Source organism: Ischnura elegans, chromosome 10 (assembly GCF_921293095.1).
Source record: "Ischnura elegans chromosome 10, ioIscEleg1.1, whole genome shotgun sequence".
Taxonomy (NCBI): domain Eukaryota; kingdom Metazoa; phylum Arthropoda; class Insecta; order Odonata; family Coenagrionidae; genus Ischnura; species Ischnura elegans.
Window position 1 is genome coordinate 33,973,441 of NC_060255.1, and position 19,410 is coordinate 33,992,850.

Below are 19,410 nucleotides of genomic sequence, written 5' to 3' on the forward strand. Positions count from 1 at the left end.
GATATTTTTTATGGGGTATAGTTTATTTGCATAAAGTTGCTGTTCAGGTCACCTAGTTTGTACTTTGCCCCAGGTCATCAATTTTGATGTATTCCCAAGCAATCCTATAAAGATTCATTGCATTATTGAAGGTGGGGAAAGAATAGTTGAAAGAGCCCCGGCTAATAATATGAGATCTTGTGATTCCTTTAGTTAAAAGTTAAAAAATGTCTACCTTCAAATTCAGCCGGTGAATTTTTATAACTGCATGTATAAGTGCAATGTGAAGTCTTCATTTTATATTTCGATAAATTCCATTTCATACATTCCATAAATTCATGAAGAAGTACCTACTAATTATATGAAGGCATTTCTTAAGGCATTTCTTTGTTCATAAACATATCATATTTATTCCATAAATGCTAACATCTATGTGCCACATGATTATATTTCTAGCCATGCAAAATTATCTACTTAAAATATTACTTTCTATTAATAAAGATTTCCTTATAAAAATTATTGAACTCCTCTTTATCACAGTTACTTACATGATACATCGGCATGCAACTTAACAGTAATTTTTTATGGAATTATTAGTATTATAATTTCAATTTTTTTACCATATTATGGTTTATAAAGATTTATATATTTTATTTACTGCAGGAGCTGCAACATTCTGAAACAGATGATCAGGCAGAGTTGAAGAACTTATATTACCTCTTTGTGAAGGCTATCAAGTCTCTGGAAGATTCGGCACGGTCTCTAGGACATGACTTGTACCCGAAGGATTTCTCTCTTTCTCAGGTTTAATATTCTATAATGCCTTTCTTCTCTTATCTATCTTCTAGTTCTTATTTATTTCTCTTTTTATGGATTACAGTGAGCATAACAGAATGATTTCAATCTTTTCAAAATCTCATTAATCAGTAAACTGCAAACTACTGCGCATAAAAACTAATCCCTCTAAAATTTTATTATCTCTATTCAGGGTTTAATGATATTTATATAAAATTTTAGCCTAGTCAGGTCGAGTATGGTAATTTCTGGACCAAGCGATGCAACAATTCATGCGCCGACATATTGTCATTTTTCCAACTTCCTTGTGAATTTTCTATTCTCAATGCTTAGCCTGATGGGTAAAAATGAAAAGATAATGAGGAGCGTTACGAAAAAATATTGGTACTCAAAGCATTCGACTCGAGTACCAACTACTCGACTCGACTCAAATTTTTGAATACTCATACATCCCTTGTTTTTAAGTTCATGAGAATTTTGATACTGTCAGCATTACAATAATCACAATTAAATAATCAGTATTGGTTTACTTGGATGCAATAGTTAATACTTGGTTGATTATGAAAAGTGTGGCAGAGTGCATTCTTCATTTTATCCAAGTTCCCCTTCTGGTTATTTGGATCTGGGCCAATGCAGTCCCTCTTCACCTTGGATGACATTGCTCGACTTCCACTCTTCTTTGCTGTCCGAGCATCTCCCTTCTTCTACAAGGTTGATGACTTCCCCACACCAAAGGAGCTCTTCTCTGAATTCGTACCAACACTTCTTAAAGGCCAACTTCCACCACAGGAAGGTAAGTTAAGGGTCATATCTACCTTTTATGTTTGTGTCTGCAGGGAAAGTGGTGGAGATCTTCCATCAATGAATGAAAATCAATGTTTTAGTTGTCTAATATAATTTTAAAGTCACCTAAAAGTATTCCAATTGCTTTTAGTTAAATGAATATATTATTAATATCCTCTGTACTAGTGTGTTTATGTCTTTCATCACAATCTAATGCTTCAGGAAGATAAGTCTATCCTTTTGGAGCATCAATAGAATGGGTAGTGGTGGGCTATTTAGTAACCACTCATGAGTATGTAAATGTACTCACAGTGTGTATTTGTATGAGGTTAAATTCGAGAGGGGAAAAGTCATTTGCTTTCTCCAGAATTTATACCGTGATTTTCAGAATACTTTCTGATTGATTAAGCTAAAATATGTTACTCAGTCATTCTTTTTTCCACAATGGATTTTTTGTGGCTGTTAAAACATGGTGGTATGATGTTGCCAGTCATATTTAACCAAGTGGGAATTGCTTGCTTATGATGACAGCTTCACAAAAGCTAATGCAAAACTTGGAGTGCTGTAAAACTTGAACCTGTTCACTCATTGAAGAAGAGTGGAATAGTTAAAAGTGATCCATTTTTTTTAACAGTGCAAAAATTCAGCAGAGGAAAAGTTAGTCCTCATAACTGGGATACCTTACCTTACATACCTCTTATGTCTTTTACACTCCTATATACTAATCTGAAATGGAAAAAATACTTTTATTTCGTAGAATTATTTTACATTTCGTTGAAATATCTAATGACACAAATTTATTCGGTGAATAGCTGAATGTATCCTGAACCACCGCAACCACCACATCTCTCGTAGTATTCGGCCATTTTATTTCTACATAAGATTTTTCATGCATGTAAGACTACCTCTCCTTCTACCGATCCTTTGTTCACGACAAGGAAACTTTCTATTCCTACGTTTTAGCAGTTCAGATAACCAAATATAGTGTTCCTTTGAAGTTTAGTTAGTTTTCTCATGGATAAGTTTTTACTATGGTGTAAGGGGAATTTGGTAGATGTTTTTCCAATGTGTATCTTTTTATCGACATTTGGGCAAAAATATTTGAGTGGTTTTCCTGTAAGACATGAAAAACCTTATGTATAAACTCTTCTTGGGTGCGGGTAAGATTTTGTAAGAGCGCTCAGAAGATTTTTTCTTAGGTGCTCGTACAAAATCTTACCTGCCCGAAATCCTGAGAGGAGTTTGCACATATTGTTCACTGGAAAAGTGTAAAATCTTTCATGAAAAACCTTGCTTAAGTCGTACAATTTTATACTCATCTAATTTATTTGTTTCGGGATAATAATCTGCAATGGAGGAAGAGTTTTGTAGTTTATTTCAACTTCTTTCTTTTTAAGCTCATGCATTCCTTGTTGGAGGAGAGCACTTCTTCACGTTTGACAACAGGCATTACACTCTTAGTGGTTGTGCTTGTGACTATGTTCTGGCCCAGGACTTTGAAGATGGAAACTTCAGCATTGTAGGTCATTATGAAGGTGGAAAGCTAATGTCAATAACTTTGGTTGATCCCAAGGATATGTTTGAGCTTTCTATGGACTTGACGGTAAGTAATTTCTGTCTTTTAACTCTAATTTTGATTGTGGTACAAGCTTAATTTTCTTTTATTTGATTAGGTGTAAAAAGTTATTCATGGATTAGAGTTCAGAAATGCTCTCTCTGGAGTCGAGTCACATCTATAGATTTGTTGTGGAGTATAATTTTCCTTGGTTCTTACAGTGAATAATATGATGATGTTTTGAAAAATTTTTTCATTTGTCATCTGTTAATACCCAGTGAGAAATAGGTGGTGGAATCCACGTGGAACCCACGTGGAGATGTAACGTGGATACCACGTGTTTTTGGTCGTGGAATCAACGTGGAACCCACGTGGAAATTTGGTGGAAAAATTAAAACAGCAGTAGGTGCTGTCCTAAAACCATTAAAACCTCAACCACTCTATATCTAAACCTTCTATATATGTGTCTACGATTTTTCATGTGCTCTCATGGCTGCCTTTCCACGAATTATATAAAAATAGAATGTGCGATACATTTTCACATAACTAGCATGGTTTCAGGATGATAAATGACGCAATGTCACCAGAGAGTTAAGTTCCACAAATTAGAAATTCTATTTAACATTTAATGCTAATCACCACAAATCCACTTGAAATCAACGTGGATTCCACGTGGGTCCAACCACTCAATATCCACCACCACCAAATATCCACCACTCAACGTGGATTCCACGTGGATTCCACCACCCATTTCTCACTGGGTAAGAATCATTTTATTTTTAGGGCCTTTTAAATGAAGGATTTAACACAATATATGCAGTCATTTACTTTTTTATACCTGGGTGAAGAATTACTGTTTTAAAATAATGTTTTCCTCTGCATATGACTAAAAGTGATCAATTGTTCATTCTCATCATTAATATTTCAGCTTAAAGTCAATGGCCAACCTTCTGAATTCCCTGTGCGCCACAACACAATGTCTGCCTGGAGTGAATTTGACGTGGTCAGCATGAAGACCGCATATGGAGCTAAAGTCACCTGTGACAGGCGCTTCAAGTAATTATAGCATATTTCCCTTTTATTTTAGTGTGTTATGGATTTGTTTTTTTTTTACATAGAATGAAACTATGTTTTTCTCAATGAAAAATAATTTTATGCATTAGTGTTGGTTCATTTTGGTTATACTCAATCAATATAGGTAAATGAAACCAATTAAGAACTCATTTAAAGAAACATTTTTAACCTTCCTGTGGAACAGCGACATCAAATGCTCATTGATTTTGAATCGACATTGCCACGGAGATATCACATTTAATTTTCAACATCAAAGCATCCACGTTACTTTGATGCGGTTTCTATGTAAGCAATTGACATCCACTGGTCAACATAGATATTAGGTGGTAATTATGATGATAAGTGTAAATTGGTGGAAATTACATCGATTCGACATAGACTCAACAATGATGTTCTGCTGGGCTTATATTCAATGAGTTTTGTTAACTTCTGAGAATTAATCCTTCACTTTTTAGCTTCACAGAGACGAAAACTTTACCTAACTTGAAATTTCGTAAAATTTTATTCTAAAGTATTGTAACCGTTGCCATTTGGCTCGGTTCATGGATTATTAAAGAGGCGTTTACGAGGTAGGGAAGGCCTGTGTAAATTATGAAGGGTTGTTTAAATTTTGTAAAGGGTTATATAGTTTCGTGTAAATGCTTATGTAATTTTGAGTGAATGTGTGCATGTGAATGAGAAGTGAAGTATGAATGACTAGATTTTGTATTTTTCCATCCCCCACCCCTCCCACGATTCTTCCGTCTACGAAGTGTGGAAAGTTCCGTTGTCTACGTGATTCGTAGCATGTTTTCCCCCACCCCACTGTGAAGCCGGAACACCTGCGTACGGAGGTGATGTAATCCTCCAACCTCGCCCTCCACAGAAACCCCCCCCCCCCCCCCTCGCCTACGGAAGAATAGCCGAAAAAACCCGCTGTCCTGGGTTTTTCCATTCACTCTTCCCCCTCCCAGAAAGTGGCTATATAAGCGGAGTGCGGGCAACGTGCAGTCTACTATTTTGCTGGAGAGGTCAGCCGGAGGCTCTGTTGGGTGACCCATCCATCCTGTGAGGAGGGAGAGAGAGGCAGCCCAGCGTGGAAGAAGACGCGATACTTAAACGGCGGTGACTTGGAAAGAGGAGATAAGACGGTATCTTCCTAGCACGCGCGGCAGAAGACATCAATCCACGGCGCCAACGAAGGAGTTCTCTTATCCCACAGCGATACTAGTCGCAATATTGAGCCAGCCGAGGAAATCTTCTCCACCAGCAACTCAGCGAGAGCGATAAGTACTCTAGCCACCAATATCCCCAAATTTCAACAGAATCAGAAGAGCCCCACTCCCCTCTCTCTTCCATTCAAGAGAAGAAGAACAGTGATATATTCCCGTGCATTTTTTAAATATTTTTTTTAAGTCCCCCCCGTGTCCCTGTGTGTGTGTGAATGGTTAATCGTAGTTAGTAGGACTATAAGTGATTATTTGGAATTGGCGTTTGTCATTTTTCAAGCATTTTGTAATATTTCACGCCAACAATTGTAAGCAGGGTCTATTTTCTTTTTTGTCATTTATTAATTGTTGTTACAGGGTATTTAACTGGCCAGTAGCAGTAGTTTAATCTTTGTTATTCAGAGAGTCATTTATGTATGTATTTTGTAGAACATTTCATAATTGAAGTACACATTAAACGTGTTGTTGGAATTGTAAACTGTTATGTAAGCCTTCATTATTTCGTACGCGCCAGCCTCCATTCAGCAACTTACTTTTCCATTTCCTTTCCCCCCCCCCCATCTCCCCTTGCCCTCGAACCACGACCCGCTCACCTTGAGCGATCCCTCCAAACTATCCTCCCCCCATCCCCTCTGAAAGTGAAACCCGGACGGACGGCATGGGTTACAGTATGGAGATATTGATTTAATTATTTAGTGGTGTATGTTTTTCTAAAGATAGTTTTTTTTTCAGGGATGTGTGCATGGTTTCCATCAATGGATATTACTTTGGTAAGACACGTGGACTTCTGGGAACCCTAAATAATGAACCTTATGATGACTACGTCATGCCAAGTGGAAAGGTGATAATTTCAGCCATATTTCTATTCAAACAGTGAAATTAAAAGTGTTTTTGTATCATGATAAATTATCTTTATTGCATGATTTTAATTGCCATGGCCTAGGTTGCTCCCACAGTAGACAAACTCGCTAATTCCTGGAAGGCTGATGCTCTCTGTGCTGACGTAGCCGCTCAGACCCATGTACATGAGCATGCCAAACAATGCTCAGATATATTTGCTGGCTACTCCCCAATGAGGTATGTACATTAATGGCTTATACGCTTGTGTTGCTATGGTCAGTTAAAACTACAGAAGATTCCGGTGAATTGGGACAGAACGGGACTTGTGCACTTTGCCCCAATTAAGCGGCTGCCCCTGCAATCAGGCGAACTATCTTGTACATGGACATAAAAAACTTTTAAATTGTAGAAAGAAGACAAAAGAATGTTTATAATGCAGCATAAGTTTATTAAACTTTTAATTTGATTAATAAATCAGCGAGTTTTAATTTATTGTCATTTTTAAGAATTATAACAATTTAGTTAAAAATATTTTTCACAGCCTCGGGCGACGCTGAATGAATGTCTTTTAAGTCCTATTAAAGAAAAGTCCTATCCTCTTGCGGATAATATAACAACAAGAGCTTTCAAAATAGGGCAAGAATAGGAGCATTTGTGAAATATAAGAGTAAATCAAAGGAGGAAAATGTAAGAAAATAGTATTCTGAAAACAAATAATTTTAATTTAGTCGCGAGTATAGTGTCTATGTCGCTACTAATGGTCCAATAAAGCGACATGCTGTCCTAATTAAGTGGAAAATACTCTGGGATAACCTCTATTGGGTTCTATTCTTCAAGATCTGCCCCAATTAAGCGGCTGCCCCAAGTAACCGGTGGACCCATTAAACAGAATCTACTGTATCTTTAAACCATGTACTGTTTTTCTTATGCTTATGATCAATATATTTGTTCTATAGGGTCTGCTTCCCAGTTGTGGATCCCGCTCCATTCAGAGAGGCATGTGATGCTGATATTGCTATGAGAAGTGGTGATGCATGCAAATTTTCAGCTGCATATGCTGCTGCTTGCTACTTTAATGGTGTCAAGGTCCGAGTTCCTGATCAATGTGGTATGTTTATTTTCAAATATGTACTCCATATTGATACTGCTGAGTAAAACAGTTTTAGTGAAAGGAAGGAGTTCTTCTGTAGGTGCTAAATTTCTGGCTAAATTATTGCAATTAAGCAGTTGAGGATGGCACTTGTTAATGACAGTGAATATTATGGTGTTGTAAACATTTTTTAAACTTTTGCATCCAATTAGGTATTTTTTAATTGAAGCACGGATTGAATGCATAGAAAGTACGTAATGTAATGAGAATTTGTGAGTAAGGAGGGAGGGAATGTGAGGTGTTGCATACTACTTTCTGAGTGCATTTTGATTATCTCACAATTAATGCAATCAATAGTATTAGTTATCATTATACACTCTTCAGTCCTATTTTAAAATACCTTATGTGTCTAAAAAACTTTTTTTTTTAACAGCTCAGTGCAAGGTTGGTGGGAATTCAGTACAGCATGGATTTTCAGTCAGTCTAAAGGCACCTCAAGGTAAAGCTGACATCGTATTGGCTGTTGAGCAAGCTCCCCAGAATGAAGTGCTACTCAAGGATCTCCTTGTCCCTCTGGTTGCCTCCATCACTAATGACCTGAAGGTGCACAAAATATTGTGAGTAACAGAAAATGCATTATTCATTTTAAATATGAAGATGTTTCCTTCTCTTAGCAGTGTTTTCCTTGTAGATACCTAAATTTATTTTGACACAAATTTCACTCATATTTGTCAACAAATGAAGAGTATTAATGCTATTGAATTTCAGCGATGTCAAGTTCATCCTTATCGGTTACGGTGAGCATAACAACACATGGCCTAACATATTCACAACCAATGGACAGGTGGGATTTGACGGAAAAGGCGAGAATGTACATTTCCCAGCTCATACACCTGAAGACAAGGTAATTTTCAATATTTTCCTCGTATATCTTTTTTGGAACTTGAAGAAAGTCCGTGATTATGCTATTATTTCTCTGGTTTCCAAATATCTACCATGTATCCAACTGAGGACCATAGAACATGTTAATTTGATCATGCAATTGATTCTTAATGAGAGCTTGATGGCTTCCATCCATGTAATTTTACAATATCTTATCTTAACCATTTGTAAATATGTAACTTGATGATTAAAATTATGAAATTATCAGTGTAAATAACCTTGGATGATGCAGACACTGATTGCTGAATCTCACCTCACAACTACACATAATGTACTGCTTGTGGATAAGTTGTTGATGCATTGAAAGGTTACTTCATATGGTGGTGAACCAAAGTGTTTATCTGGCCTCTAACAGAAAGCCATATTTATTCCAGCTTGTACTTGATGGCCTTCATCCTGATGTGGAGAAGTTTGTCCAGATGGTTGACCGTTTGAACAAGCTGGTTAAAGTGGAATTTGCCAGGTTGCCTTACGCTGATGCATTCTACCTTGCAAGAGAATATCCATTCAGGCCTGGTGCAGCCAAGGCTGTCATTTCCTTGATGCACTCACGTTGCCTGTATTCACCATTGCCTGTCTCGGTAAGTTACTTATCATTTTAATGGTTCAAAAAATCACATTGAATTACCGCATTGTCAAAGTAAGTTGTTTAACAATTTGAATAAAACATTTCAGACTCAGTCTGTGAGGCTCTTCCTGCAAAAGAAACAGTATGAGATGTCTGGAGTTGCATTCCATGTCCTTTCACCCATCACGTTCACATCTGCCTCGAGAGACAGGAAGCAAATTAGGCAGGTTGTTGGTAAGTTATGAATTGAAAACAGTGTAACCGTCTAAGTTGGTGTTGTTTATTGTTCTGAGTTAGAGAAATATACTGTAGTACCCCGGGATAGGAGTGCCCTAACATATGAGGTATTTGAGATACTAGCCGTCAAATGAGCAAAGTTTCACTTTGAAATACGAACCAAATTTGAGATACGTGTAATGGCCGGCTGCATTGCTGCACACAGCCAACCACTGCACCTGCACCTACAGTAGCATTTAACTGACCAAAATATAAATACATTAAAAACAAGTGTTTTACTTTTAAATCCGTTTTATTATGAAAAATGAAAAAGAAGAAACTTTGTGCTGTCACATGAAATTTCATTTTATTATGTTTTTATGTAATATTTGTCATTTATAATTACATTCTTAATCAAAATCATGCTACAAAAACAATTGCGATAGAAATGTGGGAGAAACAGATTATTGGCATTTCAATTAAGAAAATTTATTGGGGATACGAGCAAATAGACATACAAGCAAGGTTACAAAGCAAATTAAACTCAAACTCGGTATCACTGTATTAATCATTATTGTATGAGTGCCAACCAAGACAGGATTTCTTCTGAACATTTTTCATAACTTATTTCCCGTATCTAATTTTTTTCATTCTCATGGTTGTGACAGGTCAGGGAAATCGAGGAAAAGGGAATACATAAAATGTCATACAATCATTGTCATCATTGGATGTATATGATTGCTAAATAGAGCTTAATATATTTTTGTGTTATCTAGATTTTACTTTTCACTTATTTTTGCATTATTTGCTATCTTTTTGTCTGAGAAGTTATGTTTGCGAGAATCTCTAGCTAAAATGACGTAACTTAAGTGGTTCATGTGATGTTGGAGTTGAATTAAGAACTCTGAATTATGTACTAATTTTTATAGCTGGGCCATTTATATTTTTGGAATGTTATAGAAACCAAATAAGTGTGTGTTAATAACACATTACACATAATGGCAGCTTTTGTCTCATGTTTTTTTTTGAGAAATCTCAAATTTATATTTCTTACTTTGTCAGGCCTGGATAAGAATGGTGTATTCAGTTTAGGAGATGCTAAGAAGAAAGTGCTTGATGGAGATGTTGAATTTAAGAAAGATTTGTCCTATGATGCTGATGTATGTGTGGATTTTGCTCAAGCTGTAAGTGTTCCATTTTTTTACTTTGTTATTGAAATAATAGATGTACGTTTGGGGTAACTTTTGAAATTAGTATTCTCATTAATATCAGGTAGCTATTTTGTGTGGCTGCTACTTAGCATCAAGGATAATTTTGATTATAAACTTTGATTGTAATAATAGTAATCAACACTGAAGTTGAACTGGTGTGAGTTTCCCTTCAAATCTTTCAACGATTTTCTTTCTTCCTATTACAATAGACAAATGGAGGTGCCTACAGCACACGAAACTTTGCTGGACTGCCCAAACCTGGATTCAAGAAACTATTCACGAATGTTGTGTCAAAGAGAGTGGTTCAGTCCCTTTCACCTGAATTCACGGAAGAATGTACATGCCAGCTATATCATGGATGGCATCCAGTTACACGATGCAGGGTAACATCAAGGAAAGAGGTGAGGATACACAGGATGCAGAAGACTAAGATTATGAGGATTCCTTTCTTTTAAATAGTCATTACACTTATCATGGAAGGTTACTCTGAATTTCCAAAAGGTCAGGTTTTCCATTGCGGCTGACTCGTCCATCAACACATCGGCCGTGATGGAGAATGTGACCCTGTGGAAATCCTGAGTAATCTTCCTTTGCACAATTCACCGGTAAAGCCTGCGATCATTCTTCAGTCATTACACTTCATAATAAATTTTGGATAATTGTCATAAAGTAGACATTATATAATGTCTGACTTTATGACATGACAAGATATCTTTCGTTTACGTAAAATATAACTCGGCAAATTTGATCCTCAATATAAAGTAGAGATTTCTAAAGATTACTAATTAGAAATCTTGGAAAAAAAAGTTTGTGACGAAGGAAATAAGAGCAATTTTTCAATCGCGCGTCAAGGCTGAGCTACACGCCGCGGAACTCTAAGGCTCGGTAACTGAGGCCGATTTTTCAAGTTTTTTAGAACATTAGTCTTGAAAATCATGATTTAAAGCATGGATAATCGTCTTCATTGACTTCAAACACTAAACTGAGGATGTTAAAAAGGATTATGTATAGATCGACTAGAACATTTAGCGCATTACTCGAGTGAAAATACTAAGGATTGGATATTTTTCGGATCCATCCCACGCATAAGAAAAATGCCTTGGGTATTGAAGTAAAGTGAAGAGATTAAGTCAGCATGCTTAATAGAGAGAAAAATGAACTGTTTCCGTGAAAGGCAACAACCGTTACCCTTTTCCCTTTCCACATTCGCCGAGGTGAGTCGCGCGGAAGGGGGAGTTTTCACACCACAAGGCTCTTTTAGCCTTTTTTATTACTGTGTCCGACCGATGTGATATTCATTTGTAGTGTTTAGTTTCTTTCTTAAACTGAAAAAAAGGAAGAGATTTTAAGGTTGATTAAATGACGTGAGAAGTATAGATTTTTTTTGGCTCTACGAAATAAAGTTTAGTTCTTTAGTTCGTTCGCTTCGTCCACTTGAATTCCATGAAGATTCAAGATCCAAAAAAATCGTTGATATAATTTTTAATAAAAATTCCAAAGTGTCTGAAATCTTGCAATTTTGGTAGGAAAGTACTTGCCCAGTCACACAAGTGTGTAGCAAAAGGCAATTTTCTGCAGGCAGTAATAATGTAACATGTAGACGTCAAAACCTGCTGGCTGAGCATGTAGAATAATTGGTTTTTCTGCTTGAGAATTTGAAAGGGTAAGTATTACATGATTCATATACGTACAGTATGCAGCTATGAAAATTTCTGCACTCAGGGCTCTCCCTTGTAGTTTGGATACATATATATGGTCGACATATTATGAGTGCCAATATTCTAAAGTAATACCTATCATGTAACACCACTTTTCAGGTATGTTCTGTTTTGAAATTTAGCTATTGTATTTTAATTACATAGTGATGATATGAAAGATGCTTTTGTCAACTGACTCTTTCACAGAGTAATATTTTTAAAAGTGGTTTTATTATTGCCTGGAATTAAGTGATATTTTTCTTGGAGCCTATGGCATCAGAATCGATGGAATCGGAATCGGTAGAATCGGAATCGAAATGTCAGAATCGGAATAGGGATTGGAATTGATAAAATTTTGGAATCGACCCATCACTAATAATAACATTAAAAAATAAAATACAAGCAAAGAACAACTCTTTATTTGCAAATGAATACTTCTTTTTTAGTTTTATGAACTTTTGATTTTTAATTACAGTGTGCAAGTAAAAGAAATTAATCGTTTTTTTGCTCTCCTGAAAAGCTGTTGGTTTTGAGATATGTGTTGTTAGAACTTTGCCATTGATATGTAGGTAGTGTACAACATTTGTTTTTCACATGCCATGATATCATTTCGTTCTTAGATAGTTGTGTAGTAGAATGAACCTTTGTCTCTCTCAGTTCATTAACAAATTTTCAATGAATTTTTGATTGGAAAAGCGGGCAGCTAAAAATGCAATTCTGACTTAGTTGCTTATTTATTACATCGTTAAGTGAATTAAATTGCCTCAGGTACATTCTATAATGCACTTACTTTTAAATTGCTCCGTATGACTTGTGTACTTAAGCATTCAATGTTATGTGCACAAATACTCACTATAAAGCTAAATTATTGCTGCCACTGAGACATGCATGTTAAGGAATCAACAAATAATGAGCCTTTCAACCATTGAGGTATCGGGGGAGGGAAACTCCTTTTAAAATTCTACCGAATGCCTGCTCTAAATGGCTCATTAGTTTGCCCTACTGAGAGATACTGTGACGCGGTGATGAGTCATGTTGGGGTGAATGTGATAGAGGACTTCAATCCTAGTAGATTCAATTTTTTTTATCTTATTAGAACTTTTCCACATTGTTTATATATTTTGTTTATATTTTCTTAATCTTTACTCATTTTATTCTCTTCTACTTTATTTAAATTCTAAGATTACTTTCCAGCTTAGCTGTCCTCTTTGTTAAAGATTATATTGAATATGCAGACAATTTTTGATTGAACTTATTCGTTGGTAATATTTGTGGGATCCCACCCCTGGCTCGCCCGGATACCAAAATAGAACCGGGGGGAGATGTCGCACAAAAACAAAAGAAAATATAGAAATCCACGTGGATCCCTCCCGCATGGGACCTACGGGACAAAACTATGCCACTCTCTTCGTGCAATTCACATAAATTAAAAATATTCCCCTTCTTTGGAAATAATTGTGGGTGGGGGGTTCCCGATTCAACCTGATGGGTGACGTTTGGCCACTTATGCACTCTTCCACAACGCATTCACGGAAAGAAAACGATTAATTTCACTTTCACTGAGTAATGGGTGCGTTTCGTGACTGCCTGTCTTAACACTTGGCAGGAGACAAGAGGGGGCTTTTTGGGGGGGTAGTTGCGATCTTACTTTATCGTTGTCCGAGGTTAGACCAGGTTGAATCCAACAAACTCTCGTTCCATTTACTGCACACTCCTTTCTCCCTTGTTGGAGGAAGCTGCATCCGGAACGGAGGTAATGCGTCCTCTTCAGCTGGTCCTTGCTCCTTCGGACAGGGGGGGGTCTCTTATTTCAGACCAATCAGTCTCGTGATCTGTTAGGCCCCTCGTCTTCTCTGCCGTGTGTCGCACCCAAATTCGGGCATGGGCTCCACCTGACACTCACTTCAAAATTATCTTGCTTCTTCTACGCACACCACCTTTTTATTATCCCCCAACTTGGGGTGGGGTAACGCACAAGGAAAAGGGAGGAGGAACACACCATTCATGGGAAAAACCTGGGTTCCCTTCCTCCGACACACACTCACACACAACCATTCATAATCGGCATAACCACATTCATCCCCACTTACTCATTCACGCTTTCCTCCACGGGCCGTGGTCTGGGGGGGGGGAGGGGGGGGGGGAATGGGAAAGTTCTGTGGAATGGAGCGGGTAAATGGTAGGGAATAAATGCGCCGAGTAAAATGCACTTCGTAATGGGGTCTGAACTATTACATATTATTAAGGAAATTTGTTAAAATATTGAAGTTCTAAGGCATAAACTACATTGTGTTTTGAATACAATTTTGATACCATAACTTATTTGTTTTCTCTCATAAATTGGCAATAATTTTGTATTTACTAAGAAAACAATATTTAGATTTAAACTGCTATGGGTATAGATTTATGGTTTTTTGGGAATATCCCGCGTCAGGTTATTAAAATGGCCGACGTTTCTTCTCCTATGCCGGAGACCTCACCAGGGCGAATGACCGAATGACATTCGGTCTCCGGCATAGGAGAAGAAACGTCGGCCATTTTAATAACCTGACGCGGGATATTCCCAAAAAACCATAAATCTACAAACATGGACCGCGAAACCTTTAGTAATTTGCTATAGGTATGTTTGCATATTTATTTTTCATTAGGTTCCTACCAGGAGAAATTATTATGTTTTTTTCTCTTTACAGTCTGCAAGGTTAACTACCAAATCCGCCGAGCTTGAGCTGCGTATCCCAGCCCTAGGGCTGAGTGTCATAATAGGAGGGATTAACAGTGAATCAGTTGAATGATTTGCTGCTGTTTGAATCTCAGACGAAGTGTATTAAAAGTGAGACAGACATGCCAGAATAAGGAACTCTTTTTGCTAGGTTTTATGCCATAAGGACAGTGATTTTTTTATCACAGGATGTCACTTAAATTATGTTGTTTGAGGAAGCAGAAAAACACACGAGACTGCTTTGTACACTTAAAACATTGAAGTAAATTAAATCATTTAATTCATAAGAAAAACATGAATATTCACATGAAGAGTTCATTATTAACAAGTTCTGATAATGAGAGACTGTACATATTTCACCTATTAAATGACTTGATATTTACGTGATAGTGAACCTGTTACCAATGTATTCTAAACCAAAACAGCAATAAAAGTGAATATCCTCAAGACTTTTTAAAATGCGCTTTAAAATTCAATAACTGTAAGGAAGCGCATTTTTATATTTTAACTCGTAATGTTATGTGCATAAATAAGGAATGGAAGACATGGGGGAAATTGCTATAGAATCATGTTTTTATATTTTAACTCATTGTATGACATTACACTATTGGTAAAAATGTATAAATGCACTCTGGTTTCCAAATCTAGTGGTCTTATGTTAGTGAAGGAGAGGCTTTGTAGTTTGTGCTGACTGGAACCATAAAGGACCGAACACATTCCTACCTCTCTCGCATGCAATGCCTGCGCCCTGGCGTCCATTCCACCCACTGAAGAGGCGGGGACGATCCCACGTGCAATGGCCAATCCCATCCACCGGAGCGTGCATCTACAACGCCCATCGAGAATCTGGGTGAAAATTCGCGGCCGCACAAAAGGGTTTCGACAAGGCTCTACGGTACATGCGAGAGAGGCGCAGTTGAGAGATCAGACCACGGCAGGAGATAGGTAGCCGCAAAAACACGTTGGTAGATCATGGCATTCTGTTGCTGCACGTTCGACGATTATATTGTATGCTTAAAATTAGGCGATCACTTTTGAAACATTTTAGAAAAAACATTCGATTTCGTGGTGGAATTGATTCCAATAATTTTGTTTAAAGGTTATAATTTGTTTTTATTTAAACCTGACTTAAACCAATCAATAATTCGCAACAGTGGCGCAGCGAGGGGGAGTTTTGGGGGTTAAACCCCCCCCAGAGCTCAGAGAAATGCTTAAGTTTAATCCATTTTACTTAATTGGATTAATATTACTAATAGAATAGCTGAAGGATTAATAAAATATCCCTCAGAAAGCCATAAAACTCAAAATTTTGTATCATTTATTTAATTTATTAATCTCGCACCTACCTTTTATCCTGGTGGGTATACTATACCCCCCACACCCTGGTATTAGTTGCACCTAAACCCCCCCCCCCTCAGCCTTAATTCCTCGCTGCGCCCCTGATTCGCAATGCTAAACAGTTTCTGTTAAAATGTAATTATAATATGCAAATGTAGACCTAAATGGCGGCTAGTTACTCTTAATCTTGTAAATTTGAAATTTTTTCTTAAATATAGTTCAACATCTTCAGATGACAGAAATGACGAATGTAATGTGTCCAAATGTTTTCGACCAAAAATGTCTGCCTGGGGTGGGGCGCGCTCACTCTTGGGCCCTTATCTCGGGAACCACCCTTCACAATTGGAAAATATTTTAGGAGCAGCATGACAAATGTCCATTGTATCGTTAGTTACCATAGAAAATCAGTTGAAAAATACCAGCGCCTTCTTATCGCCATTCGCATCCGAAAAACAGCCGAAAATACCAAAATTTCTCAACTTTGAGTGCGATGCGGCACGTTTTCCCGTTATCCAATTGCAATAATATTTTACCGGATGTGTTTTTACATCAATTGGCATAAAATGAGGGGGCGTCCTGAAAGAAATTCGAAAAATCGAAAAAAAAGGACCACCCTATTGTCACACGTCCTCGTTCTTGCGAACATATATTTAATCATAGTTATTTAAACATTCGCTCGTCCTGTTTATTATCAGGACGTGTTACTTTTAAAATATTAAGTATTTTATTGAAATTTTCAGGGTATGTTGAGGATACTCATGTTAACATTTGTCACGTGCATTAAACCTAAAAATTTGACATAATTATTTTCTAGTTTTGATATTTATTTATATTGTTTTACGAACGAACGCTGGCTCTACATACTCTATGAATCCGAAAGGAAGTTCAATGAGAGAGGGTATTATTTGAGCAAGTATTCTGTTTTCTGTCATGTGCCACCATTAGCATACTAACTCAGAAAGTTAGCATACACATTTTCAATTATTAAATTTCAACATGACAAATCTTGTACCTACAGTTGTTAATTGTATAATCAGACTGTATTATTCACAACCAAAATTAACTGAAATAAATCTACATATTATGTGGTATTGCTCAACCCTACCATGTGAAGGGCAGTAAAAACTTTTCTTATGGCAATTAACTGCACTATGTTATGAAAGATTTCAGTCTCTCCTGCTGACTGTTTGTGCCTGCAGGTTCTTGGGTACACAGGGTTTCAATACATTATTTTACCAACATTTCAACACACTATAGTTGAATGTCATCCTCATGGCACAGGTGAGTGACGTACTGACACTTGATCATCCTCATACAAGCCTGGGGCCGGTCAGGTGTAAATGTCATTGGGGGGATTTGATGTCGCCCTCTCTCACCCAGTGGCTGATGCATGTGAGGGGCATACACCCCCCTTATGAGTATTCATGCATTGCCAAACCACAATTGTAACTTTTTTTATATCATAAGATGGCATTGTCTTGTATGTGTGTATTATCAGTTTTAATAAAACTTTCTTAAGCTTTTCATGTGACTTGATTATTTTTTTATGACTGATTATTATAAGTAAAGGGAGCTCAAAATAACTTTTGCACCCCCTCCTTCAGTTTTTTTCTGTATCCTCCACCGCCCTCACCATGCTTCTGAGTAACGATTTCCAAATGAGGTATATTAAATAAATAAAAACCGGCAAATAAATTTCCGGTTGAATGATTTTCTCCTAATTTGATTATAATGGCCTACATGGTGGCTCACTTTCTACCTAACTGGTACTGGGGGTTAATATGAGGGTGTCAGTAACAAGGAAGTGATCACACAGTATTTATCACTGTTATCACTCAGTGGTGCACCATGGATACATATGAGGAGCGTGCGCCCCCCTTATGAGTATTCCTGCATTGCCAAACATTGCAGAACCACAGTTGTAACTTTTTTTATATCATAAGATGGCATTGTCTCGTATATCAGTTTTAACACGTTGCGTACTGGGGTATTTAAATTCCTAGGAACGCCGATTCTGGGTGGAGGTGTTGGGATTAGAAATATGCCTTTGGTTTAAACATTGTTAAAAAGCTAATGTTTAGAATATAACTTTACCCAATCAAACGTTATGATGCATCAATTCATTATGAATAATGAACAACAACTGAAAACGTACTAATAAATACATACCGTACACTTGAAAATCGTTTAGGTTGACGCGCCTAAATGACAAGAAACTTCGTCATCGTCCGGAACGTTCAGGAAAAAAATGACGAGAATTCTCGCCATGCGTATCCAACGTGTAAATTAAATTTTCATAAGTTTTTCATGTGACTTGATTACTTTTTTATGACAATTTAAGTAAAGGTAGCTCAAAATATCTTTTGCACCCCCTCCTTGAGTTTTTTTCTGTATCCTCCACTGCCCTCACCATGCTTCTGAGTAACGATTTCCAAATGCGGTATATTAATTAAATAAAAACCAGCAAATAAATTTCCGGTTGAATTATTTTCTTCTAATTTTATTATAATGGCCTACATGGTAGCTCACTTTGTACCTCACTGGTCCTGGGGGTATATACATAAGGAAGTGATGAAACAGTATTCATCTCTGCCCTGAGGACGTCACCGAGCTTGAGTGAAGAAATGTTGACAAAATGAATACTGTACCCTGGCATACCAGAAAACTTGCAGACACAACTGCAGTAAGTGTTTACAATTTGTGGCAGAAGTAATGATATTGGATAAAAAATTTTTGGATGGATTTAGGTTATTTTTTCATCACTTGAGCATCAAAAAATCAAAATACCTGAAAACCATTAGAATAATTTTTTTAAAAAGTACATACTTTAAGTAGTCAACCTTCTTAAGTACATTGTAGGAATACACGAGACCATTCTAACCCAGAATGTACGTACAATGTTGAAATCCTTGGTTTTCAAAGATTGACGTATTTTATACGCCAGCGCGCCCGGTCCAGGGTTATCAACTTTTATTTCATCCTATTTGTTAATTGAAATTATATTTCGGAATGGTTCTTTTAGCACTGCTACCTAGGTAAACTGGTTGGTACTGAGTAAGTAAACTCCCTTTGGGGTAATGTGAATTACAAGTGTTCGAGATATATGGCATTTTATATTCACTTTGTGTTCTTATTAATTATGTCTGTACGCATATTATTGCTTGCCGCGAGCCTTTAATGGTATGTGCTCTTGAAAGAGTGGTTTTCATTTTTAATGTGGAAGTTGGTCAGTATAAGCAAAGAAAAAATTAACATTTTAGCGCACACCAACCCTTGTAGTCATCGTAGCTCTGCGTTTGTAATGACACTGTTAAAATACCTAAACGCCATTATGATGATAAAAAAATTGTCTTATGTCAATGATTGCTGCAATTATAGTTAATGATAAACTTGAC

The 19,410-nt window shown here is 36.9% G+C and overlaps 1 protein-coding gene across 2 annotated transcripts in view; it reads left to right on the forward strand.

The window, feature by feature from the left end:
• LOC124167249 (apolipophorins-like) overlaps positions 1-15,117 on the forward strand; it is a 336,308-nt gene extending 321,191 nt beyond the window's left edge. For both annotated transcript variants that reach the window (XM_046545133.1, XM_046545134.1), the window contains exons 57-61: positions 8,641-8,847; positions 8,942-9,068; positions 10,113-10,234; positions 10,471-10,662; positions 14,649-15,117. In XM_046545133.1, the coding sequence (XP_046401089.1) occupies positions 8,641-8,847; positions 8,942-9,068; positions 10,113-10,234; positions 10,471-10,662; positions 14,649-14,750 (750 nt within the window). In that variant the 3' untranslated portion in view covers positions 14,751-15,117. The remainder of the gene's footprint in view (positions 1-8,640; positions 8,848-8,941; positions 9,069-10,112; positions 10,235-10,470; positions 10,663-14,648) is intronic.
• Positions 15,118-19,410: the final 4,293 nt, after the last annotated feature.